Here is a 22,976-nt window from a genome sequence, read left to right as displayed (position 1 = left end):
CTGGGGTAGTAGCCTAGTGGTCTAGCCCCTTGCCTTTTATGTGGCAGGACTGCATTTGGGCACCAGTTCTAATCCCAGCAGCTTGCTTCCCATCCAGCTCCCCGCTTGTGGCTAGGAAAGCTGTTAAGGATGGTCCAAAGCCATGAGACCCTGTATCCACTTGGAGACTGTGAAGAGGCTATAGGCTCCTGGCTTCAGACTGGCACAACTCTGGCCATTGTACCCACTGAGAGAGTGAATCAGCAGAAGGAAGATCTTCTCTGACTCTCCTCCTCTTGTATATCTGACTTTCCAACAATAATTTTTAAAAATCCTTACAAGAGGTATGTTATAAAACAAAAACCAAAAGCCACACATTATGGAAACCAAGTAACAGATATAAATATATACTGCATAATACAGGAAATATACATATAATATTAATTATGGGCCCGGCAGCGTGGCCTAGTGGCTAAAGTCCTCGTCTTGAGCGCCCCGGGATCCCATATGGGCACCGGTTCTAATCCTGGCAGCTCCACTTCCCATCCATCTCCCTGCTTGTGGCCTGGGAAAGCAGTTGAGGACGGCCCAATGCATTGGGCCCGTGCACCCGTGTGAGAGACCCGGAAGAGTTTCCTGGTCCAGACATCGGATTGGCGCGTATCGGCCCATTGCGGCTCACTTGGGGAGTGAAACATCTGATGGAAGATCTTCCTCTCTCTCTCTCCTCCTCTCTGTATATCCGGCTTTCCAATAATGATAATAAAAAAATTTTAAAAAAATATTAATTACATATATCACTCACTGCTGGTTTTATTTTGCTAGATTGAATCTGGACAAGCCCTCTTCTCTCTGTGTCTGTCACACATTGTTGTGAATGTGTAACCAGGAAATTAAACCCAGAAAGGAAATTGTAGCAGAATGATCAAGATTTTTTTGGTAAGATTTATTTATTTTATTGGAAAAGCAGATGTACACAGAGAGGAGAGACAGAGAGGAAGGTCTTGCATCCGATGATTCACTTCCCAAGTGGCCCTAAGGGCCAGTATTGTGCCAATCCGAAGCCAATAGCCAGGAACTACTTTCCGGGTCTCCCTCACATGTGCAGATTCCCAAGGCTTTGGGCCATCCTTGATTGTTTTCCCAAGCCACAAGCAGGGAGCTGGATGGGAAGTGGAGCTGCCGGGATTAGAACCAGCCCCCATAAGGGATCCAGGGGAGTTCAAAGAGAGGACACTAACCATTGCACTATCGTGCTGGGCCCAATGGTCAAGTTTTAAGTTGCAAAACTATCAATGTACAATAATGGCCCTAGTGGAAAACCAAATTTAAACAGAGCAGAGAATAAAGCAGGATTTCTGGGTAGGAGATCAACATACAGAAAAAAATTACTATGTGCTAATAAGAAAAAGATATGGAACACTATGAAAATAAAAACACAAACCAGAAAATGAACATGAGCACCAGAAATGAGATTGAAAAGATTAATTTATGTATTTTCAAGCATAGTCCAGTTGAACATTTTGAAAGTTCAAATGAACTAATGGAAAAAAAGCAAATGCAAAGAAAAAAAGTCCCAGAATCTCTTGAACATTCAGGGAGGTGCATCTGGGACACCTGAGATCTGTTTCTGGGTTTCCAGACTTGAACACAAAGCAGAGAGGGAAGGAGGCCAGGAGGTGAACTGATGTGAGAGGCGACAGCGGCCCCTGCTGTTGGAAGGCTCAAGCTGCAAGAGAGGAGGCCCCTTCCAGCCTTAGGTGAAGCCCCGCCCTCGTCCCCTTTACTCCCCCTCCCTCAAGAATCCTACCTGAGTGCCCTTTGTGATTCTGATTGGCTGCGCATTGTGACGTCATGCGTAGTCAAGGTCTGTCCAATCAGGTGCTTCCAGGTAGCCCTGTGGCAGCAGGCAGGAGGTTGTTGTAGGGCGCTGCCATAGCCGCGTTGCTGGTTGTGCTCGTGGAGAGGCGCAGGTGGCTGAGCCAGTGCTGCCCTGTGAGCTCCCTCCCCGCAGGAGCCTCTGCAGGACCCCAGACTCGTGAGAAGCTGGGAAGGGTGAGTGTGTGAGAGCATCACCTGAGACCCCGGGGCGGGCTGGCGGGGGCCAGGAGGGGGTCCTTGGGGTCCTCACTCTGCAGCACTGACCTTGAACACTAGGCCTCCCAGTTGAACCCATTGTGCAGTGAGGAGGAGGGAGTGCCCAGGGACAGTTCGACCTTTCGGTTGGTCAGGGTTTTCTTTTCATTGTTTAAAGGTCTTGACTTGAGCCACAGCGTCTGGAGCCCCCAGCTCAGTCCTCAGCGAAGCTCCTCCTAAGGGTCTGGGGCAGTTTTCTTGTTGCTGACACCAGAGCAGCACAGACTCCAGCAGTTAGAACAAACAGCCTTGTTTTCCTGCGAGTTTTGCTGCAAGGTTGAGGGGCAGCATGTGGTGCTGGCGCTGTGCTTGGCAGAGGCCTGGGGTGGCACAGCGACCTTGTAGACAAGCTATTTGAAAAAATCCTTTGTCATTTTAAGTCTCGGTCTCTTTGATCCTCCATCCCCAAAGGTGACTAAATCTGAGCACTGTCTGCTAATTGATGTTTGTGATTTCTTAAACTGCTATTTTTAAGTGATATGGTAAATAGATCTTTAAAAAGTCTTTATTTCATTTCTTTCTTTCTTTTTTTAATCTTTTATTTGTTTATGTTCAAGTGAGAGTTCAAGTAAGAGAAAGGCCCAGGCCCCTTGACCTACTTGCTAAAGGTCTTGCCTTGAGCGCCCTGGGATCCCATTTGGCGCCGCTTCTAATCTTTTCAGTCCTGCTTCCCATCCAGCTCCGTGCCTGTGGCCTGGGAAAGTATTTATGGTCAGCCCAAGGCCTTGGGACCCTGCACTCCCATGGGAGACCAGAAGAGCCCCTGACTCCTAACTTCTGATTGGCACAGTGCCGGCAGTTGCAGCCACTTGCAGTGAATCAGCGGACAGCAGATATTTCTGTCTGTCCTACTCTCTCTATATATCTGTCTTTGCAATAAAAATAAATGAATGTTAAAAAAAAAAAGACACAAAGATCTTCTGCCCACTAGCTCACTACACAGGTGGCTAAAATAACCAGTGTTGGACCAAACTGAGACCAATAGCCTGCAGTTTCCTCCAGGCCTTGCATGTGGGTGATCAGGGCCCAGGCACTTGGATGATCTTCCACTGCTTTTCCCAGGAGATGAACAGAGAGCTGGGCTGGAAGTGGAACAGCTCATTCCATATGGGATGCTGGTGTTGCAGTTGGCAGCTTTACATATTATACCACAATGCTGGCCTTTGCTTTAATTTTTGATATGATGACAGTACCTGTGTTGCTTTTCATTTCTCACGTTCAAATTCATTGCAATTGTTTTGAGTGTAGGACAATATTATTTCAACAGAGTGGGGATAAATTCTGATGGTGTATGAAGCATGGATAGGGTAGAATGTTTGCAGTATAACATTTCCTCCATGTACATTATTTTGTGTTTCTGTAGGATTTGGTTTGACTTTATCTTCTTCATGGAGTGTTAACTGAGATCTCTAATCACATTGCTGTGTAGCAGTTCCCACTGAGTGAGTAGTTACACTGTTGTATTAACTAATACTCATTACTGTCAGTCGGTGTGTATTTTTCTTTGTTCTTGTATGAGATTTTCCTTCATATAATGTGATACTGTATTTAGAATTATTGGGAAGAAGCATGTGGTCCTCAAAATTATGTGTGAAAAGCTGCACCAAACATCCATGCCATTTTTTTTAAAAAGATTTATTCATTTTTATTACAAACTCAGATATACAGAGAAGAGAGACAGAGAGGAAGATCTTCCATCCGATGATTCACTCCCCAAGTAGGCTGCAACGGCCGGTGCTGCCTCGATCCAAAGCTGGTAACCTGGAACCTCTTCCAGTTCTCCCACACGGGTGCAGGGTCCCAAAGTCTTGGGCCGTCCTCTACTGCTTTCCCAGGCCACAAGCACGGAGCTGGATGGGAAGTGGAGCTGCTTGGATTAGAACCGGCCCCCGTGTGGGATCCCGGCATGTTCAAGGCGAGGACTTTAGCCGCTAGGCCATGCCGTCGGGCCCCATTGGTGGATTTGTGCACGCAGGTATAATGGAATCAGGCATGGTGCTTGCATTCAAACCAGGCACTCTGGGGTTTCTTGGTTCCAAGCAGAATCTTTACCACTGTGATCAACTCCAATAGGTTTTAGAAGGTAAAAATAGCTAAAAATTGGTGGTGATGATGGTCATAATTGAAAAATAATGAGTTCAGTTTGTAAATTTTCTGGTGAGTTCTTAGGTGTTTGGTTTTTTTTTTAATTTACTTTTATTATATTGTTGACAATCTTGACATAGCTGATTAAGGTAAAAAAGTTCAGGGGCAATAGGGAAGTGGGTAAGATTATTATGTCCATATTGTTTCCTTCTTGTATCTGAGGTAAAGGAGGATATTGAGGGAGAAGCCCCACCCAGTTTCCCACCCACCCCAAGTCCCAGATGTGGGGCATACTCTGAGATACTTGCTCAAGTGTTTTTAATAGTTCACCAGTTATGAATCGCTGCCATTTTTGCCACTCCCAGCTCGATCAGGTTGTTGAAGAATCCACTGATTGGCATAGTCCATCATGGAGTCTTCAGTTGCCATTATTTTGCTGCCAACATAGAGCTGAGGTGGTTGATTGACCTGTTCTGTCTTCTGTCTGTTCTTGGCTAGGGTTCTGAGTCCAGCAGTTCGAATGGGGGGATCGCCAAAGAAACTTTGATGTATTCCCAGACCAGATTCTTGTATGTTCTAGCAAGCACAGGGCCTAGCATAGTCCATCACCATGATCAGCTGGTGGTTGCAATTGCTGGGTTGGTTCTGTTTTCAGTCCCGATTTTCACTGGAATCAATGGGTGTTGCAGTCCAGCCTGCTTCTGCCCAGCACACACTCGGCCCTCACATCAACCAATGTGAGCTGCAGCCTAGTTGGAGCGACCCACAATAACCCCTACGAGGCCCGCACCCTACTCTGGTTTGCTAGTATGTATAGCAGACTAGTCCAGTCTGTCCCACATTCCATTTGGTTCTTGTACTTGTCAATGGGTGTTAAAACTTAGTTCCATCTAACCAACTCAGCTATCCAGCCCTCACAGATGTTGTTGCATGCCTCTCTGTCTAGCCACCCCAGCCCCTGTCCTAGTTTTTGTGCTCTGCAGTGGGAGTAGTGACCCGAGAGGGAGGAACCCACTATTTCCCTGCCGGGTCTCTCTTACTTCTGGATTATGCACTCTACAGGTGGTTCTGTTGTTTGACTTGAGAGAATTAGCCCCCCCCCCCAGTGCCAGCTTCTGCCAGCTGATGCTGTGACTAAGCCCAAACAACCCTCACCCACTCTGATTTATGCTTGCACCAGTAGGAACAATCAGTCTAGCCTGACTTTTCCCTGATCTAGTCCACATGAGGCGCACAGGTGTTGTAGCCCTGCCTAGCCTATTCTGTCCCCATTCCAACCCACACTCTCCAGTGGGGGTAGCTGTCTGGCAAGGGGACCAGCCTCTTAACCCCCCCACCCGCTGGCTCTGCCACTCGCTTCCTGGTTCTCACGCATGTTTGTTGGGTGCTGCAGTCACATCCAGTACAGGCAACCTCACCCTGGCATTCCTCATTATGCACTGGTTTTTGTCAAGACCAAACCTGGCTCGACCCACACTCTGTCCTGGTGTTCGTATTTGCCAGTGGATGAAAGATGACATGAACTGATTCAGCCTGGTCTGCCCCCGACCCATGCCAAATGTATGCCAGTGGGAAACTTTCCATAGCTTGCTCTGGGATGTTTCCTATCATGCTTCTTGAGCTTACCTGCAGGGACTGTGTCCTGCCAGAGGAATTGCCCAGGATCCTCCATCAGAACCCCTTCCAATGCCAGATTTTGCTCATACCAGGGGGTCCATGAGCCAGCCCTACTCAGTTCACCTCCTGTCCTAGCAGGAACAGTGGCTTTTCTTGGCTGGCCTTCAACCCATTCTGGTTCTTGTTGTTGGATGTTTCAGCCCAGCCATGGATTGTCCATACCCACATACAGCTCACACATGGCTCAATAGGGAGTTGAGACCCAGCCTAGTCAGTCCCACATCTACTCTGGTTCTCCAGGACACCAGACGGTGTTGGGGTCTGACCTGGCCTGGTGCATCCTCTCCCAGTCCACACTAGTGCCATGGGAGACTGTAACTGTTTCCTAGTTAGAACACAGCCCCCATCCCAGCACATGCGCCCCTTGGTGGGAACCTCAGCCCAGTTAGAGTCTCCCCTTAGTTCCCCAGTGGGCCTGTTCCCGGCTGTAGATCACACACCTGCCAGTGTTTGCTCTGACTCATCTTGTCACAGTCCCTCCCTTGTCCTGGCGTCTGCCTCAGACACTGTGGCTTAGCATCCTTAACTCACGTAGACCAGAAGGTACAAGATCCTAGCTTGGCATGACCTGTGTTCCATCTTGGTCTCTAGTTTCACTTGTAGGCTAAGGTTTGCTGAGTCCTTCCCAGTACATCCCGTTCCATTACCAATTGACACATTAGCCAACTGTTGGAGCTACTTTGCCCAGCTTGTCTGGCCCCAGGTCTGGACTACATGTTCATCAGTGGGAGCTATGACTCACCAAGGGAGTTTCCCAAGTTCCTCCACTTGATCCACTCCCAGATCCAGTTCTCATACATGCCAATGGGTTTTATTCCAGTGTCCGACACAGTCTGGCCTTCCATTTGGCCATATATGAGCTGGTGAATGTTGCAGTCCAGCCCACCCCACACCCTATTCAGGATGCACATTCGGGTGCTGCTGCCTTGACAAGTCCAGACTGTTGCGGGTTCCTTTACCTGTGATTGATGGCAGGGGCCTTGGTCACACCTAGCTTAGTGCATCACCACCCCAACTTTTGAGCCATGCAGAGGGGCTAGAATTTCCACAAGGTGTGGCCCACACATCCTGCACTGAATCTACCCCCAGCTATGGTTCTCGAGTGCTAGTTAATGTTATGATTCTGCCTAATGTGACCAGTCTCCTGATCCATCATTATGTCAAGTCAAAGGATATCCTGCTGGACAAGCCCCAAGCCTTAGCTTTTGCATGAACTGGTGTTCACCAACCAGTATTGTTAAGTGATTACAAGTTCTTTAAAGGAAGAGTAATTGCCATTGGGAATCTTTAGGTTTGACTTAGATCCCAGAAGCACAGTGGGATCAACCTGGAGCTACCTAAGCAGAGGTTCTGACAACAGCGCCAAATGGCGCCCTGGCCACCCGGGCACAGCTCACCACGTGTACATGGTAGCTGGAGTCAGGATCTGAGCAGGACACCCCATCCTGGAGCCCACCAACAGCCTCCCAGCTGCTGGAAGTTTAAACCTCCAGGCCCAAGGTTGTGCCCCTCCCCAATCCCATTCACCGCCCAATGTGAGGGGCTAGGTTGGCCCTGGACCTATCCAGTCACGGAGACCTCCTCCCTTGATGTACTCATCCCGAAGGAAGCAGCCCCGAAACCAGGCAGGCCAGGCGACAGCTCACCACTTGAACATGGTGGCTGGAGTCAGGATCTGAGCAGGACGCCCCATCCTGGAGCCCACCAAAAGCCTCCTGGCTGCTGGAAGTTTAAACCTCCAGGCCCATAGTTCTTAGGTGTTTTTTAACACATAAAAGAATGCAATAAATCATTTCAAAATCTCCAAGTTTATTTTACTATGTCAAACTCCAATCCACATTGGATGTGATTTTCCTGTATGGGGTATTTTGCATTTGAATATAAATGTAACCATAAGTGATGGTCACACATCAGTGACATAAATTACAGTGATTGTTTCAGTTCTAGAGTTTTTGGGGAAAGGGAATATTAGTGTGCTTGTCTTTTGAAGAATAGGTTATAAAATGAATTAATAAAAAATAAAAAAATTGCAAACAGGGCCCGGCATGCTGACCTAGAAGCATTTGGGTATCAGATATGATCTACCCAAAACAGCAGCCCAGCTTCCTGTATCATGACATTCACTCATTCAAATCTAATGGTTTTCTCTCGCTGTTGCCATAATGTAACTGTTTCATGAGGTAAAATAAAAAGATTTCTCAAACTATGTTGCTGTCATATTTATGGATGTCCTATGGGCTGAGGCAAATGAAAGTGTTGTGAGGTTTTAGGAACTGGAAAGTGTCATTGAATACTGAGGAATTTTCTTTTAGAATAATTACTAAGAAACTCTAGATTAAATGTCCTATTCAATTTTCATATATAGTTATTCACAAAATTACTTTGAATGTAGGAACATTGAAGTACTTAATACCGTGCAGTTATTTTTCAGAAGCATACATTTTAGTGACAAAATGGTTTTTCTGTGGTATTTTGTAATGTGAACAATACTTGTTGAAAAAATAAGTTAGTGCTTAGCAGTAACATTATGGTTTTTTTAATTTGTTAAAAATTTTCATTGGAAAGTCAGATTTACAGCAGCAGAGACAGAAAGATGTTCCATCTGCTGCCTCACTCCCCAGGTCACCACAGTGGCTGCAGCTGAGCCAAAGCAGAAGCTAGGAATACAGCGTCTTGTGAGTCTCCCATATGGGTGCAGTCTCACAAGGTATTGCTCTGTCCTTGACTGCTTTCACAGGCCACAAGCAGGGTGCTTGATGGGAAATAGAGCAGCCAGGATATAAACCAGCATCCATATGGGATCCCTGTATGTGCAAGGTGAGGAGTTTAGTCACTAAGCTACAGTGCCAGTCCCAGTAACATTAATTTTAAAGAAGTAGCAATTGTTTGCATTGACCTGATGGTTACTTGCTTTAATCACTGCCAATTATTGAAATTATTGATACTATTTCAAGGATGCCTTTTTGGCACTTGTAAGGCACTATTCTTGCCCAGGATAGCTGATGGATTTTATTTCTCCAGCCACTGTGTCTGCCTCCAAATTGACGTTGCTGAGCACAGTGGGAACCACTAAAGAGGCTAGGGACAATCAAGACCAATGCATAACTCCCTGTCTCCACCTTCTCTTGCAGGTGCAGCCCTGCAGCCTGCTACATGCTTCCCAGGCTGGAGAACACCAACACACCTTCAGTAAGTTGTTTGTTTACTTCTCAGCTTGCTTTAGCTTGTATTTGAGGAGTATGATGATAGTTTTTAAGCAAAAATGAAAAAAATGTGAGAGAAAGAAAGTAAAATTTTGATAACTAAACATTGGAACTGTCAAAGCTGATTGACACTTCCTCTCCAGGTTTTCTGTTTTAAATATATATATTTAAAGATTTATATATTCTTTAAAAAGATTTATTTATTTTTATTACAAAGTCAGATATACAGAGAGGAGGAGAGACAGAGAGGAAGATCCTCCATTTCCAGGTGTACTGAAATGGCCCGTGCTGCACTAAAATCAAGCCAGGAGCCCAAATACTCTTCTGGGTCCTCTACATGGGTGCAGTGTCCCAAGGGTTTGGGCCATGCTCGACTGCTTTCCCAGACCACGAGCAGTGAGCTGGATGGGAAGTGTAGCTGCTGGGATCAGAACTGGTATCCATGTGGAATCCTGACATGTTCAAGGTGAGAACTATAGCCGCTAGATGACTGCAATTTGCCCTGAGATATATTGACAATAAATTGACAGCACTATTACAATGAGTAAAACAGTGTAAGGGCGTGTCAGTATGGTGGGCTGAATGTATTGCCATATTCTCCATGTGCTACTGAATATGCTGTTCACTGCTCCATTGAAGCCACTGAGGAGGCCTGGCTCTGACAAATACCCTCCATGATCAGTCCATGGAACCTGCAGTTCTCTCCATGGTTGGAGTTCTGAATCCAGTGATTCAGTTGGGGGGATCCCCAAAGAAACTTGATCTGATGTGATCCCAGACCTGCTTCTTTTGTGTGCATGCCAACAGGGGGTCCAGGACATTCCATCACCCAAATCAGCTTATGCACATGTTGGTGGTTGATATTGCTGGATCAGATCTGTCTCTAGCCCTCTCTTCTTTTTTTTTTTTGTTTTTTTTTTTTTATTTAAAAGATTTTATTATTATTGGAAAGCCGGATATACAGAGAGGAGGAGAGACAGACAGGAAGATCCTCCATCCGATGTCTCACTCCCAAAGTGAGCCGCAACGGGCCGGTACGCGCCGATCCGAAGCCGGGAACCAGGAACCTCCTCCGGGTCTCCCACGCGGGTGCAGTGTCCCAAAGCTTTGGGCCGTCCTTGACTGCCTTCCCAGGCCACAAGCAGGGAGCTGGACGGGAAGCGGAGCCACCGGGACCAGAACCGGCGACCATATGGGATCCCGGGGCTCTCAAGGCGAGGATTTTAGACGCTAGGCCACGCCGCCGGGCCCCTAGCTCTCTCTTCTATACAAACCAATGAGTGCTGCAGTCTATTAGAGAGGTGCTCACTGTTTCCCTCATGGGCTCTCTCCCATTCCTGGATCTCGCACTCTGCAGGTGTTTCTGTAGTTTTACTTGAAAGAGTTTTCCTCCTCCAGAACCATCATCTGCTAGGTGATGCTGTGGCAAAGCCCATCCAACCCAACCCTCACCCACTCTGGCTTATGCACATACCAATAGGTACAGTCTGCCCACCTTGGATTTTCCATGTTCCACTAAACATGCAGGCCAACAGATGTTATATCGCTGCCCGAAGTGGTCTACCCAAGTACCAGCTCTCACATTCACCATTGGGAGTAGTGGCTCAGTGGGGAAGCTCCCTGCAGCCCCCTCCTGGGTTTGCCTGCTTTCCCATGGGTCTCATTTGTGATGGTTATGTGCTGTGGCCGAGTCTGGCATAGCGAAGCTCAGCTTGGCATTTGCCATTGAGTACTACAGTGTGTCCCGGCTTGCCCCCAGTTCAAGCTCACATAGGTGGGAGCTACAGCTTAGCCAGTCCAACCAGCTGCCAGTCCGATCCCTAATGTGAATTGTGTGGTGTTGTGGCCCAACTCAGCATGATCCACATACCATTCTGGCTCTCAGATTTGGCTGTGGGTGATATGAACTGGCTCAGCCTGGTTTGCCCCAGACCTGAGCCAAAGGTATGCCCTTGGGTACCATAACCTGGCCTGGTCTAGGCTGCTCCCTGTCATGGTTCTTGCTCTCACCTGCAGGGACTGTGTCCCAACAGAGGAATTGCACAAGCTCCTCCTTCAGAACTTATCCCAATGCCTTAGCTGGAACAGTGGCCTTTCCTGATTGGCATTCAACCCATCCTGTTTTTTTTCTGTTGGGTATTTCAGCCCAACCCAGGATTGTCCACACCCAGACATAGTTCATACATAGCTCAGCAGTGAGAGATATAGCCTAGTCCATCCTACATTAAGCCTTGTTCTCATGAGCACCAGTGGGTGCTAGAGTCTAGCTCAGTCTGGCACACATTAGACCTAGTCCACACTTGTGCCAAATAAACTGCAGCCATGTAAGAACCCCTACTCTGGCCCTCGCACTTACCAGTAGGAACCACAACCTAGTCAGGGTATACCCTTAGCTCCCCAGCCAGGCCTGTTCCTCGCCACAAATCTTGCTTTTTCTAGTGGTTTCTCTGATGCAGCTTGCATAGTCCCTCACCTGTCTTGGCCTTTGCTTTCAAGTGCTGGAGCTTGGGCAGTCCCAGCTCTTGCTGGTGGGTACTGTAACCTGGACCTGCTCAGTCTGTTCCCATCCCTAGCCCATGAACACTTTTAGGTGTGACATCCTAGCTGGAATGACCTGTGCTCCAGCCTGGTTTCTGCACTTGCTGGTGAGTTAAGATTTGCTTGGCCCTGCCTGATCTGCCCCTTTGCACAGCCAGCCCACACGTTTGCCAACAGGTGGAGCTAACGTGCCCACCTACCCACCTTGCTTGACCCCCAGACGTGGATCATGTGCTCACCAGCAGGAGCTATGACCCAGCAGGAGAGTTTCCCAAGTTCTCTCATTCTGCCTACTCCCAGACCCAGATCTCACTCATGCCCTTGCCCGGCATAGCCTGCCTCTCCATCTTGGCCTTGTAAGAGTTTATGAATGTTGTTGCCCAGGCTACTGCACACCCTCTTTTAGGATGCATATTCTGGTGCTGTAGCCTGGACATGCCTGGATTATTCTCAGTGTCTGCACCCATGAATGTTGACAGGTTCTATGGTCACACCTAGCTCAACCTATCACCCTCCCAGCTCTTGACCTAACCAGTTGGACTTGCATTTCCACAGGTTTAGGCCCACATATCCCCCACAGAATCTACCCCTGGATCTGGTTCTCTCATGCTAATGTCATTGCCCTGCCTAATATGACCCATCCCTGTTCCAACATTCAGTCAGGCAGTGGGATCTAGCCTTGTCTGACAGATCCCCAGCCCTAACTTTTGCATGGGCTAGCATGTGGTGGTCAGCAATATTCTTTACTAAAAATCCCTACTCAGGGCTCTCATATGGGCTGGTGTATCAGTCTGACCTATACAGTGCTTCTAGTCTCTCCCCTCCAAACCACCATGTCTCAGTCCCCTCATTTTCCTGCAAGTGCATTGGCCCTGTCACTGGGTATCCCTCAGGATTCAGTTCTTACCTACACGTACAGTGAACTTATCCATGAATGTCCCTGGGTAACAATTCCACACCCCAAGACTCTAAAGCTCGCCCCTGGGTGAAACTAACAGATTAAGCCTGGTGCCAGTTGGTGCTTTGGCTACCAGCAAGCCCAGGATTCAGCACTTGGCATCAATGGCTGTTGCTAGTGCTCCAAGTATTGGGTCCAGGCTGATTCAGGTACCCCTGGCAGCCACCATGCTGCTGGCAGCTCCATTAACACAGTCCTGATGTCCCTCCCACATATCTTAAAAAAATAAAGAAAAGAAAAGGAGAAAAAGAATTTGCAGCTATGATGACACACTGGTATAGTTAACACATATTTGGCATTAGCCAGGCCCAGGATGCCCACCAGCTCTTAGCTGATTTTCTCCCACCTGTGTAACATTTACCTAGGTACAGTGTAAAAAGACAGCTGGCTAGAGCTGGGATGTTTAACATCTTTTTAACAGATTTTAGTGTAAAGGGATGATTCTGATTTCTAAAAAAAAAAATCCAGTGGAGTTTGATCAACCTGTATTTGAATAATATCATAGAGTACAATGTTTTATTTAATTATATGCACAGCATCAGCTGAGTAAACCAGGTGCCCAGGCTTTCCGTGTGTGTGTGTGTGTGTGTGTGTGTGTGTGTGTGTTTTACAGCACACAGGGTCCTCCGTTCCAGTTGCCTTATCATTGTGAACTGCAGTCACCACGCGCTGGGATGGAACACTGGATCTTGTTCCTTCTGTCTCTCTTTGCTACCTTTCTACCTCCTTCCTAGCCCTGGTCTTCACTCTGACCAACCCGTAGCAATCACAATTCTAAGTTTGCAGCTATGTTTTAACATTTATACATGATACATGTTAGTTTTTTCTACATTAGCCTTATTTTATTTCACTACATCCATGTTCATCTATTTTGTAACAAATAAGAATTTGTTGTTTTTAATGAGTGAATGCAGTCTCTTGGCATTCATTAGGTTTCACTATTAATAACATCAGATGAACAAATGATATCTAGATTCAAAAGTAATTTATTATCTTGTTTAGTACACTCATTTAGTATATGATAAGAATTTTACATCTATTTTATCAGATGTGTTTGTCTATGACTTTTTAATGGTTTTAAACTAGATTTTTGGACTATAAGCAATTATTTCAGAAGAAGCATTAAGTAAATATATAGAGAACTAATTGTACAGCAATGGAGATTGGACTTTTACTTTTACTTTTGGACTTTTACTTTTACTTTTTTTCCCCTATTTTAAACAGTCAGACATAGTTAAGATTGTCCTATTGCTGATTCAGTCTAGTTAAGGAATCCAAGTATTGTTAGGCTTAGCATAATTATGCTTAGCATAATTTTCTTCATCTTAATTTTATAGTAATTCTAGAAAATGTGATGTTAATTTGGTAGAATTTAGTAGTGAAGACACCTAGTTGACCTTTGTTTTGAAGAGATTTATTCCTGATTCACTGTTAACTGCCTGTTTTATCAAGTTTTTTGATGTCTTTTTCATTCAGTTTGTAGCCTAATGCTAAGTATCCAGAAATTAAGCTTTTTTTACGATTTATTTGTTTATAACTACAGTTGATAGTCCCTAGCAATCCATTGCACATCCATTTTTCCAGTAAAGATTTATTTTATCAGGCCTGGCGTGGTGGCCTAGCAGCTAAAGTCCTCACTTTGAACATGCTGGGATCCCATATGGCACCTGTTCTAATTTCATTGAAGCCACAGTCCGTCCGCCTCCCTGCTTGTGGCCTAAAAATGCAGTCAAGGACAGCCCAAAGCCTTGGGACCCTGCACCCGTGTGGGAGACCTGGAGGAGATTCCTGGCTCCTAGCTTCAGATTGGTGCAGCGCTGGCCATTGCGACCAGTTGGGGAGTGAATCATCGGACGGAAGATCTTCCTGTCTGTCTTTTCATCTCTCTGTATATCTGACTTTGCAATTTAAAAAAAAATTTTGGGACCGGAAGTGTAGTCTAGCAGCTAAAGTTCTCGCCTTGAAAGCCCCGGGATCCCATTTGGGAGCCGGTTCTAATCCTGGCAGCTCCACTTCCCATCGAACTCCCTGCTTGTGGCCTGGGAAAGCAGGAGAGGACGATCCAAAGCTTTGGGAACCTGCACCCGTGTGGGAGACCCGGAAGAGGTTCCTGGTCCAGACATCGGATTGGCGCGTACTGGCCCGTTGCGGCTCACTTGGGGAGTGAAACATTGGACGGAAGATCTTCCTCTCTGTCTCTCCTCCTCTCTATATATCTGGCTTTCCAATAATAATAAAATCTTTAAAAAAATCTTTTAAGGGCCCGGCGGCGTGGCCTAGCGGCTAAAGTCCTCGCCTTGAAAGCCCCGGGATCCCATATGGGCGCCGGTTCTAATCCCGGCAGCTCCACTTCCCATCCAGCTCCCTGCTTGTGGCCTGGGAAAGCAGTTGAGGACGGCCCAATGCATTGGGACACTGCACCCGCGTGGGAGACCCGGAAGAGGTTCCAGGTTCCCGGCATCGGATCGGCGCGCATCGGCCCGTTGCGGCTCACTTGGGGAGTGAATCATCGGACGGAAGATCTTCCTCTCTGTCTCTCCTCTGTGTATATCTGGCTGTAATAAAATGAATAAATCTTAAAAAAAAAAAATCTTTTAAGAATTATTTTATCGATATTCAAGGCAGAACTATAGAGAAAGAGGGAGAGTTAGAGAGATCTTCCTTCTGTTTTATCCCTCTCCAAATGACCACAGTGATTAAAGCAGGACCAGGTTGTAGCTTCTTCCCAGTTCTCCCATGTCAGTACAGGGGATCAAGCACTTGCAGCATCCTCTGCATTCCCACATGCACTAGAAGGGAGCTGGATCAGAAAAAAGCAGCTGGGCCTCTGCAGTGACCTAGTGGGTAAAGTCCTTGCCTTGTGCATGCTGGGATTCCATATAGGTGAGGGTTTTAATTCTGATGGCCACACTTCTCATCCAGCTCCCTGATTGTGGCATGAGAAATCAGTGGAGGATGGCCCAAAGCCATGGGACCCTGTGTCGCTGTCCCGCAGCGATGGACTTGGTGCACGGAGCCGATAATAACACACGTGGACCCTGACTGATGGTCAAAAGCCATAGTTTATTATTGGCATCAGACTTTATACACTGAGGGCCATATAGGATAAGGGAGGAAGTATTGAGCTCATCAACAAAACCATCAATGCTTGTTTGGAACTCTTTTGTCTTGTATATTCCATCAGGTGTTCTCATATACATACTCTCCACTCAACTGTTCTTATGCACATGATATCCACTAAGGTATACCTAAGGTAGCCATTTGGTTATTCTCCAAATATTATCCAACCAACTGTAATCCTGTGCTCACTGACCTTCTACGGTCATAATGTCCTCCTACAACCCTGCATGTGTGGGAGACCTGGAAGAAGCTCCAGGCTCCTGGCTTCAATTTTGCTCAGCTTGGGCAGTTGTGGCCACTTGGGGCATGAACCAGGCAATGCATGATCATCATATCTGTCTCTTTCCTTTTTTTTTTTTTAAATATCAGGCTTTCCAATAGAAGTAGATAAATGTTTATTAAAAAAAAAAATAGAGAGAGGGAAAAAATGCAGCAGCCAGGACTTATGGTGGGATCTACATGGGAAGAATATATCCCAAGCAGTGGCAGAACCCACTTTGTCCAGACAGCCCTGATCCACTGTACTTCTGTGATATCAATTATTATATGTCTCTCTTCTTTTTAATGTTATGTACTTGAGCCTACTTTTTGCTTCATCTGGCAAAAGTTTTACTGATTTAGTTCTCCTTTTAAGAACAATGAATGCTTCCTTTATCTTCAGTATTTCTGAGTATAGTTCTAATTTCTTCATTAATCTTTATTTTGAATTTCCTTTTTCTACTCCTACACTTTGCTTCTTATTTTTGTGAGACTTGGAGATAAGTACTTAGGATGCTTATTTCATATTTTTGTTGTTACAGCTCAGGTGTTGACCATGTAAAGTGAAAACTTTTGATGTCTGTATTTCTCTGATGATGGGCGGTTCTTTCTCATTAGGAATAGGAAGTGTAGTTACAAACTCGAGTGTGCTTTGGTTGCCATAAATATATACTATAGAATGTGTCTTGAATCACAGTAATTCATTTCTAATGGTTCTTTTTAAAATTCTGTTTTGTTAATGTTTACATAGCTGAAAATGGAGCATGCATGCACATGTGGATGCTGATTAAGCTAGGAAGGATGGAGAATTAGGGGGAAGTGGATGAGACCATTGTTTCCAAATGTTCTTCTTCCTGTGTCTGGAATGGTGGGATGTAGGAGAGAAGCCACTCCCAGAATCCCCACAATAGAACCTTGGGATGTGGAATGGCCATCTTATATCCCACGGTCGCCAATGCAGAGCATGCTCTGAAGGTTCTGTTGAAGTGATTTTCATAAGAAATCCTTTCAAGGTTGATTGGTTGACATTCCAAGTTGAGTTTCCATTCAGCCAGATATTTGATGTCAATACTCCCCTGAGGTAGTTGGTAATCTGTTCTGCCCTCCTTCATCTGCAGGCTCCAACAGACTGCCATATCCCCTATGTGCATCTGAGCATGTTCATTCATCAAATGAGGCGGCCTAGTTCTGACACATGCACTCCAAGGTTAATGCACACATTCTACATTTGTCCACATTTTGGGAATTCTGCGTCCATTGGTTCAGTGATGGGGATCCCTGAAGAAATCATAGACATATCCGTTTACTTGCCAGTCCAGGGTCCAGCTCAGTGTGTCACCCACATCAGCCTACCACACACTGGTGGTTGCAGTTGCTGGATAAGTTTTGTCTCTAGTCCCATCTTGTATGCAAACCAGTGGATGCTGTGGTGGAGCCAAACCATGTCCATCCAACTTTCAGCTCTCATGTACACCAGTTGGGAACTGCATCTCAGTCACACTGACCCATATTAGGCCTGCCCCAGCTATGGTTCCTTTGCATGTTGTTTTGAGCAGCAGACTGCTCTTGATGCATCCTGGACCAGTGTGTCCTGTCCCCAATCCTAATATTCATGAGTGTCAGAGGGTTCGATGGTCCTGTTTAGCTCAGCTCTTTACAATTCTCAGCTCTTGTTTGAACTCCAGGATTGGGTGTCCTGCTTGGATCCCGACTCCAGCCTCAATGTGCACATGGTGAGCTATGCCCGCACCAGCCTGGATTCGGGGGCTGCTTCCTTCGGAGGGAGTACACCGAGGGGGGAAGTCTCCATGACTGGGTAGGTCCAGGGCCCACCCAGTGCCCTCATTGGGCGGTAAATGGGATTGGGGAGGGGTGCAACTTTGGGCCTGGAGATTTAAACTTCCAGCAGTTGGGAGGCTGCTGGTGGGCTCTAGGATAGGGTGTCCTGCTCAGATCCCGACTCCAGCTACCATGTGCTCCTGGTGAGCTGTGTCCAGGCTGTGCCTATTGGCCACCCTGCCGGGGAACTCTGGGGTATTAGGTTGTCTGAATCGTTGCTTAGATAGCTCCAGGTTGATTCCACTGTGCTTCTGAGATATGAGTCAATCCTAAAGACTCCCAATGGCAATAACTCTTCCTCTAAAGAAATTGTAATCACTTAACAGTACTGGTTGGTGAACTCCAGTTCATGCAAAAGCTTGTCCAGCAGAATATCATATTACCAGACATGATGATGGATCGGGAGACTGATCACATTAGGCAGGGCCATAACATTAACTAGCACTAGAGAACCATAGCTGGGAGTAGATTCTGTGCAGGATGTGTGGGTCACACCCTGTGGAAATTCTAGCCCCACTGGTAAGCCCAAGGGTTTGGGTGGTTTTGGACTAAGCTGGGTGTGATGAAGGAGCCTGCCATCAATCACAGGTTAAAAAACCCGCAACAGTCTACACTGGTCAAGGCAGCAGCACCCGGATGTGCATCCTGAATAGGGTGTGGGGTGGACCGGGCTGCAACATTCACCAGCTCATATAAGGACAAATGGAAGGCCAGACTGTGCTGGACACTGGAATAAAACCCATTGGCATGTATGAGAACTGGATCTGGGAGTGGATTAAGTGGAGGAACTTGGGAAACTCCCTTGGCGAGGCATAGCTCCAGCTGATGAACATGTGGTCCATACCTGGGAGTTGGACAAGCTGGACAAAGTAACTGCAACAGTTGGCTAATGTGTCAATTGGTAATGGAACAGGATGTACTGGGCAGGACTGAGCAAACCTTAGCCTACAAGTGAAACTAGAGACCAGGATGGAACACAGGTCATGCCGAGCTAGGCTCTTGCACCTTCTGGTCTACGTGAGTTAAGGACGCTAAGCCACAGTGTCTAAGGCAGAGGCCAGGACAAGTGAGGGGGCTCTGCCAAGCTGAGCAAACACTGGTAGGCGCGTGATCTATGGCAGGGAACAGGCCCAGCTGGGGAGCTAAGGGGAGACCCAAACTGGGTTGAGGTTCGCACCAAGGGGTGCATGTGCAGGAATGGGGGCTGTGTTCTAACTAGGAAACAGTTGTAGTCTCCCATGGCACTAGTGTGGACTGGAACAGGATGCACCAGGCCAGGTCAGACCCCAACACTGTCTGGTGTCCTGGAAAACCAGGATAGATCTGGGACTGACTAGGCTGGGTCTCAACCTCCTTCTGAGCCATGTGTGAGCTGTATGTGGGTATGGACAATCCATGGCTGGGCTGAAACATCCAACAACAAGAACCAGAATGGGTTGAAGGCCAGCCAAGAAAAGCCACTGTTCCTGCTAGGACAGGAGGTGAACTGAGTAGGCCTGGCTCAGGGACCCCCTGGTATGAGCAAAATCTGGCATTGGGAGGGGTTCTGATGGAGGATCATGGGCAAGTCCTCTGGCAGGACACAGTCCCTGCAGGTAAGCGCAAGATGCATGATAGGAAACAGCCCAGAACAAGCTATGGAAAGTTTCCCACTGGCATACATTTGGCATGGGTCGGAGGCAGACCAGGCTGAATCAGTTCATGTCATCCACTGGCAAATCCAAACACCAGAACAGAGTGTGGGTTGAGCCAGGTTTGGTTGTGCCAAATACCAGTGCACAACGAGGAATGCCAGGGTGAGGTTGCCTGTACTGGATGTGACTGCAGCACCCAACGAACATGCATGAGAACCAGGAAGGGAGTGGCAGAGCCAGCTTGGGGGGGGGGATTAAGGGGCTGGTCCCCTCACCAGACAGCTACCCCTACTGGAGAGTGTGGGTTGGGATGGGGACAGACTAGACTAGGCAGGGCTACAACACCTGTGCGCCCCATGTGGACTAGATCAGGGAAAAGTCAGGCTGGACTGATTGTTCCTACTGGTGCAAGCATAAATCAGAGTGGGTGAGGGTTGTTTGGGCTTAGTCACAGCATCAGCTGGCAGAAGCTGGCACTGGGGTGCTAATTCTCTCAAATCAAATAATAGAACCACCTGTAGAGTGCATAATCCAGAAGTGAGAGAGACCCGGGAGGGAAATAGTGGGTTCCTCCCTCTCGGGTCACTACTCCCACTGCAGAGCACAAAAACTAGGACGGGGGTTGTGGTGGCCAGACAGAGAGGCATGCAACAACATCTGTGAGGGCTGGATATTTGACTTAGTTAGATGGAACTAAGTTTTAACACCCATTGACAAGTACAAGAGCCAAATGGGATGTGGGACAGACTGGACTAGTCTGCTATACATACTAGCAAACCAGGGTAGGGGGCGGGCCTGGTGGGGGTTACTGTGGGTCGCTCCAACTAGGCTGCAGCTCCCATTGGTTGATGTGAGGGCCGAGTGTGTGCTGGGCAGAGCCAGTCTGGACTGCAACACCCATTGGTTCCAGTGGAAATCGGGACTGAAAACAGAACCAACCCAGCAATTGCAACCACCAGCTGATTGTGGTGATGGACTGTGCTGGGCCCTGTGCTTGCTAGAACATACAAGAATCTGGTCTGGGAATACCTCAAAGTTTCTTTGGGGATCTCCCCATTCGAACTGCTGGACTCAGAACCCTAACCAAGAAAATATAGAGGAAAGAACAAGTCAATCAACCACCTCAGCTATATGTTGGCAGCTAAATACTGGGCAAATGAAGACTCTATGATGGGCTATGCCAATCAGTGGATTCTTCAACAACCTCATTGAGCTGGGAGTGGCAAAACTGGCAGCGATTCATTACTGGTGAACTATTAAAAACACTTGAGCAAGTATCTCAGAGTATGCCCCACATCCGGGACTTGGGGTGGGTGGGATACTGGGTGGGGCTTCTCCCTCAATAGCCCCCTTTACCTCAGGTACAGGAAGGAAACAAAATGGACATAATAGTGTTACCCACTTCCCTATTGCCTCTGAACTTTTTTTTTTTTACCGTAATTTACTGTGTAAAGATTGTCAACAATACAATAATTTAATAAAGAAAGAAAGACAGAATCATGGTGGGAGGGGTGGGGAGAACCCAAGTACCTATGAAACTGTGTCACATAATACAATGTAATTAATGAATTAAAAATAATAATTAAAAAAAAAAGAGAAAGACAGAATATATCTCAGCTCTTGGGCCAACCAGCAGAAATTAGTTCCACAGGTTGAGCCTACGTATTGCCCACATAATCTGCCTCCAGACCTAGTTCTTTTGCATGCCTGTCGGTATCATGAACCAGCCTAACATTATCTTACTCTTCTGTGAAATTCATTGGCAGTAGTGTAATCTATCCCTGCCAGACAGACCCCCCGGCTCTGCCTTAAGTGTGCATTGGTTGGTGGTGGTAGTCCATGTTAATTATCCCAGCTCATTTCTCCCATGTGGGCATGTGTACTCGTCTGACCCAGAAATTTCCTCAGTTATGGCTTCCAAACCACTAGGTGTTAGCCCGTTCATTTACCTGCAAGTAATGTTGCTTTTGTCAATAGAAGTCTTCCACAAGTCATTCCTTAGCTGCAACATACTCCTTCAGTGGTCCTGCCTCCCACACATCCCCCTTACCCCTTCTCCTGAGCAATCCATAGTTCCTAATTTTGGGAGTCAAGCATCCCAGCCTAGCTGCTTAAATGCATCTTCAGACATGCTGACCTGCGTTGAGAGTGTAAACGTGACCTTGGACGCACTGTCAGCTCTTGGCTGGTGGTGGGAAGGGCATAGCCCAGCCTGGCTACTTAAAGGTGGCTTGATCCATCCTGGTCTGGGCTAGGTGCCAAACTGGACCCTGGACCACACTGGCCAACTTTGGCTGAGGTAAGGGGCACAGCATGGTCTGGTTGCTTAAAGGAGACTTGATCCATCCTGGCCTTGGCATGTGCACCAAAGGAACTCTAGTACCACTGGCCACTTTTGGCTAGTTGGGGGAAGGAAAGAACAAGACCTGGCTGCTTGAAGGCAGCTTGAGTCATCCTGGCCTGGATTGTTCTAATGAAGGACATTGCAATGGATATAAAGTGGTATATTATTGTGGTTGCCATTTTCATTCATGTAATGATCAATCATGCTGAAAATCTTTTTGTGCTAATTTATTAGCCTTTTGGTTATCTTCTTTGTAGAAATATATTTAGTTCTTTGTCCATTTTGGTATCTGTTTTTATTGCTTTTGAGTCTCAGGGATTTTCCTGCCAACATGCCTGAGACCACCAGGGGATGAGGTGTCAATGTTCTTGGGCTGCGAGAACCACCGGGGACAGTCTGAGAGATCATGTCCACTTACTATAATGTGATCACAACTCATTCACTGGGAAAGGAGACAGCAGAAGGGCAGTCTCAGACAGCCCTCCCATACAACAAGGACACTGTAATTAAGTAGAAGGCATGTCTATCCCTTTAGAACTCCAATCAATTCAAAGGTCAAGTACTGCAAACATGGCTCTAAGCCATGCTTCATGGTCATAGGCAAATTGGCTGTCAGTCATGCCGCCCAGGTAGCACTTGAGTTGACAGTCATACTTATACTGTAATACATGCTTATTTAATTTGTGACTGATGCACAAATTAAATGAAAATTGACCTGTAACTCTACCATGCACTTACCATCACAAATTTTTCAGTGTCGCAACTATGTTTAATGTTGGGTAGCAATTCTAAAAAACAGTCCACACTGAGTGTGCTATAATGTGTGAAGAGGAGTGAAACCTTGATGACTACAAATAAGCCAATAATGCCATTGCTAAGCTACAATTTGTTAAATGTGTTTTTTCAACTTATTTTGATTGGAAATTGAGATTTACAGAGAGAAGGAGAGATCTTCCATCCTACTGGTATAATCCCAAAGTGGCTGCAGAAACTTCTTCCAGGTTTCCCACTCAGGTGCATGGTCCCATGCTTTGGGCCTCCTCCTACTGATTTCTGAGGCCACAAGCAGGGAGCTAGATGGGAAATAAACAACCAGAGTATGAACCAGTTCCATAGGAAGGAGAAATAGAAAATTTGGAAACAGTGATCACATCAACATTTCCCTAAACCTTAAACTTTCCTACCCTGATCATTTGTGTAAACAT

The 22,976-nt window shown here is 46.7% G+C and overlaps 1 protein-coding gene across 1 annotated transcript in view; it reads left to right on the top strand.

The window, feature by feature from the left end:
• The window catches only part of LOC131483359 (zinc finger protein 585B-like), a 759,159-nt gene that overhangs the window by 6,499 nt on the left and 729,684 nt on the right, over positions 1-22,976 (top strand). Inside the window, exon 2 of the mRNA XM_058681293.1 lies at positions 9,009-9,066. Coding sequence (XP_058537276.1) covers positions 9,031-9,066 — 36 coding nt within the window. The 5' untranslated portion in view covers positions 9,009-9,030. The remainder of the gene's footprint in view (positions 1-9,008; positions 9,067-22,976) is intronic.

Source organism: Ochotona princeps, chromosome 25 (genome assembly GCF_030435755.1).
Source record: "Ochotona princeps isolate mOchPri1 chromosome 25, mOchPri1.hap1, whole genome shotgun sequence".
Lineage (NCBI taxonomy): Eukaryota > Metazoa > Chordata > Mammalia > Lagomorpha > Ochotonidae > Ochotona > Ochotona princeps.
This window is presented reverse-complemented; position numbering and strand designations above follow the sequence as displayed.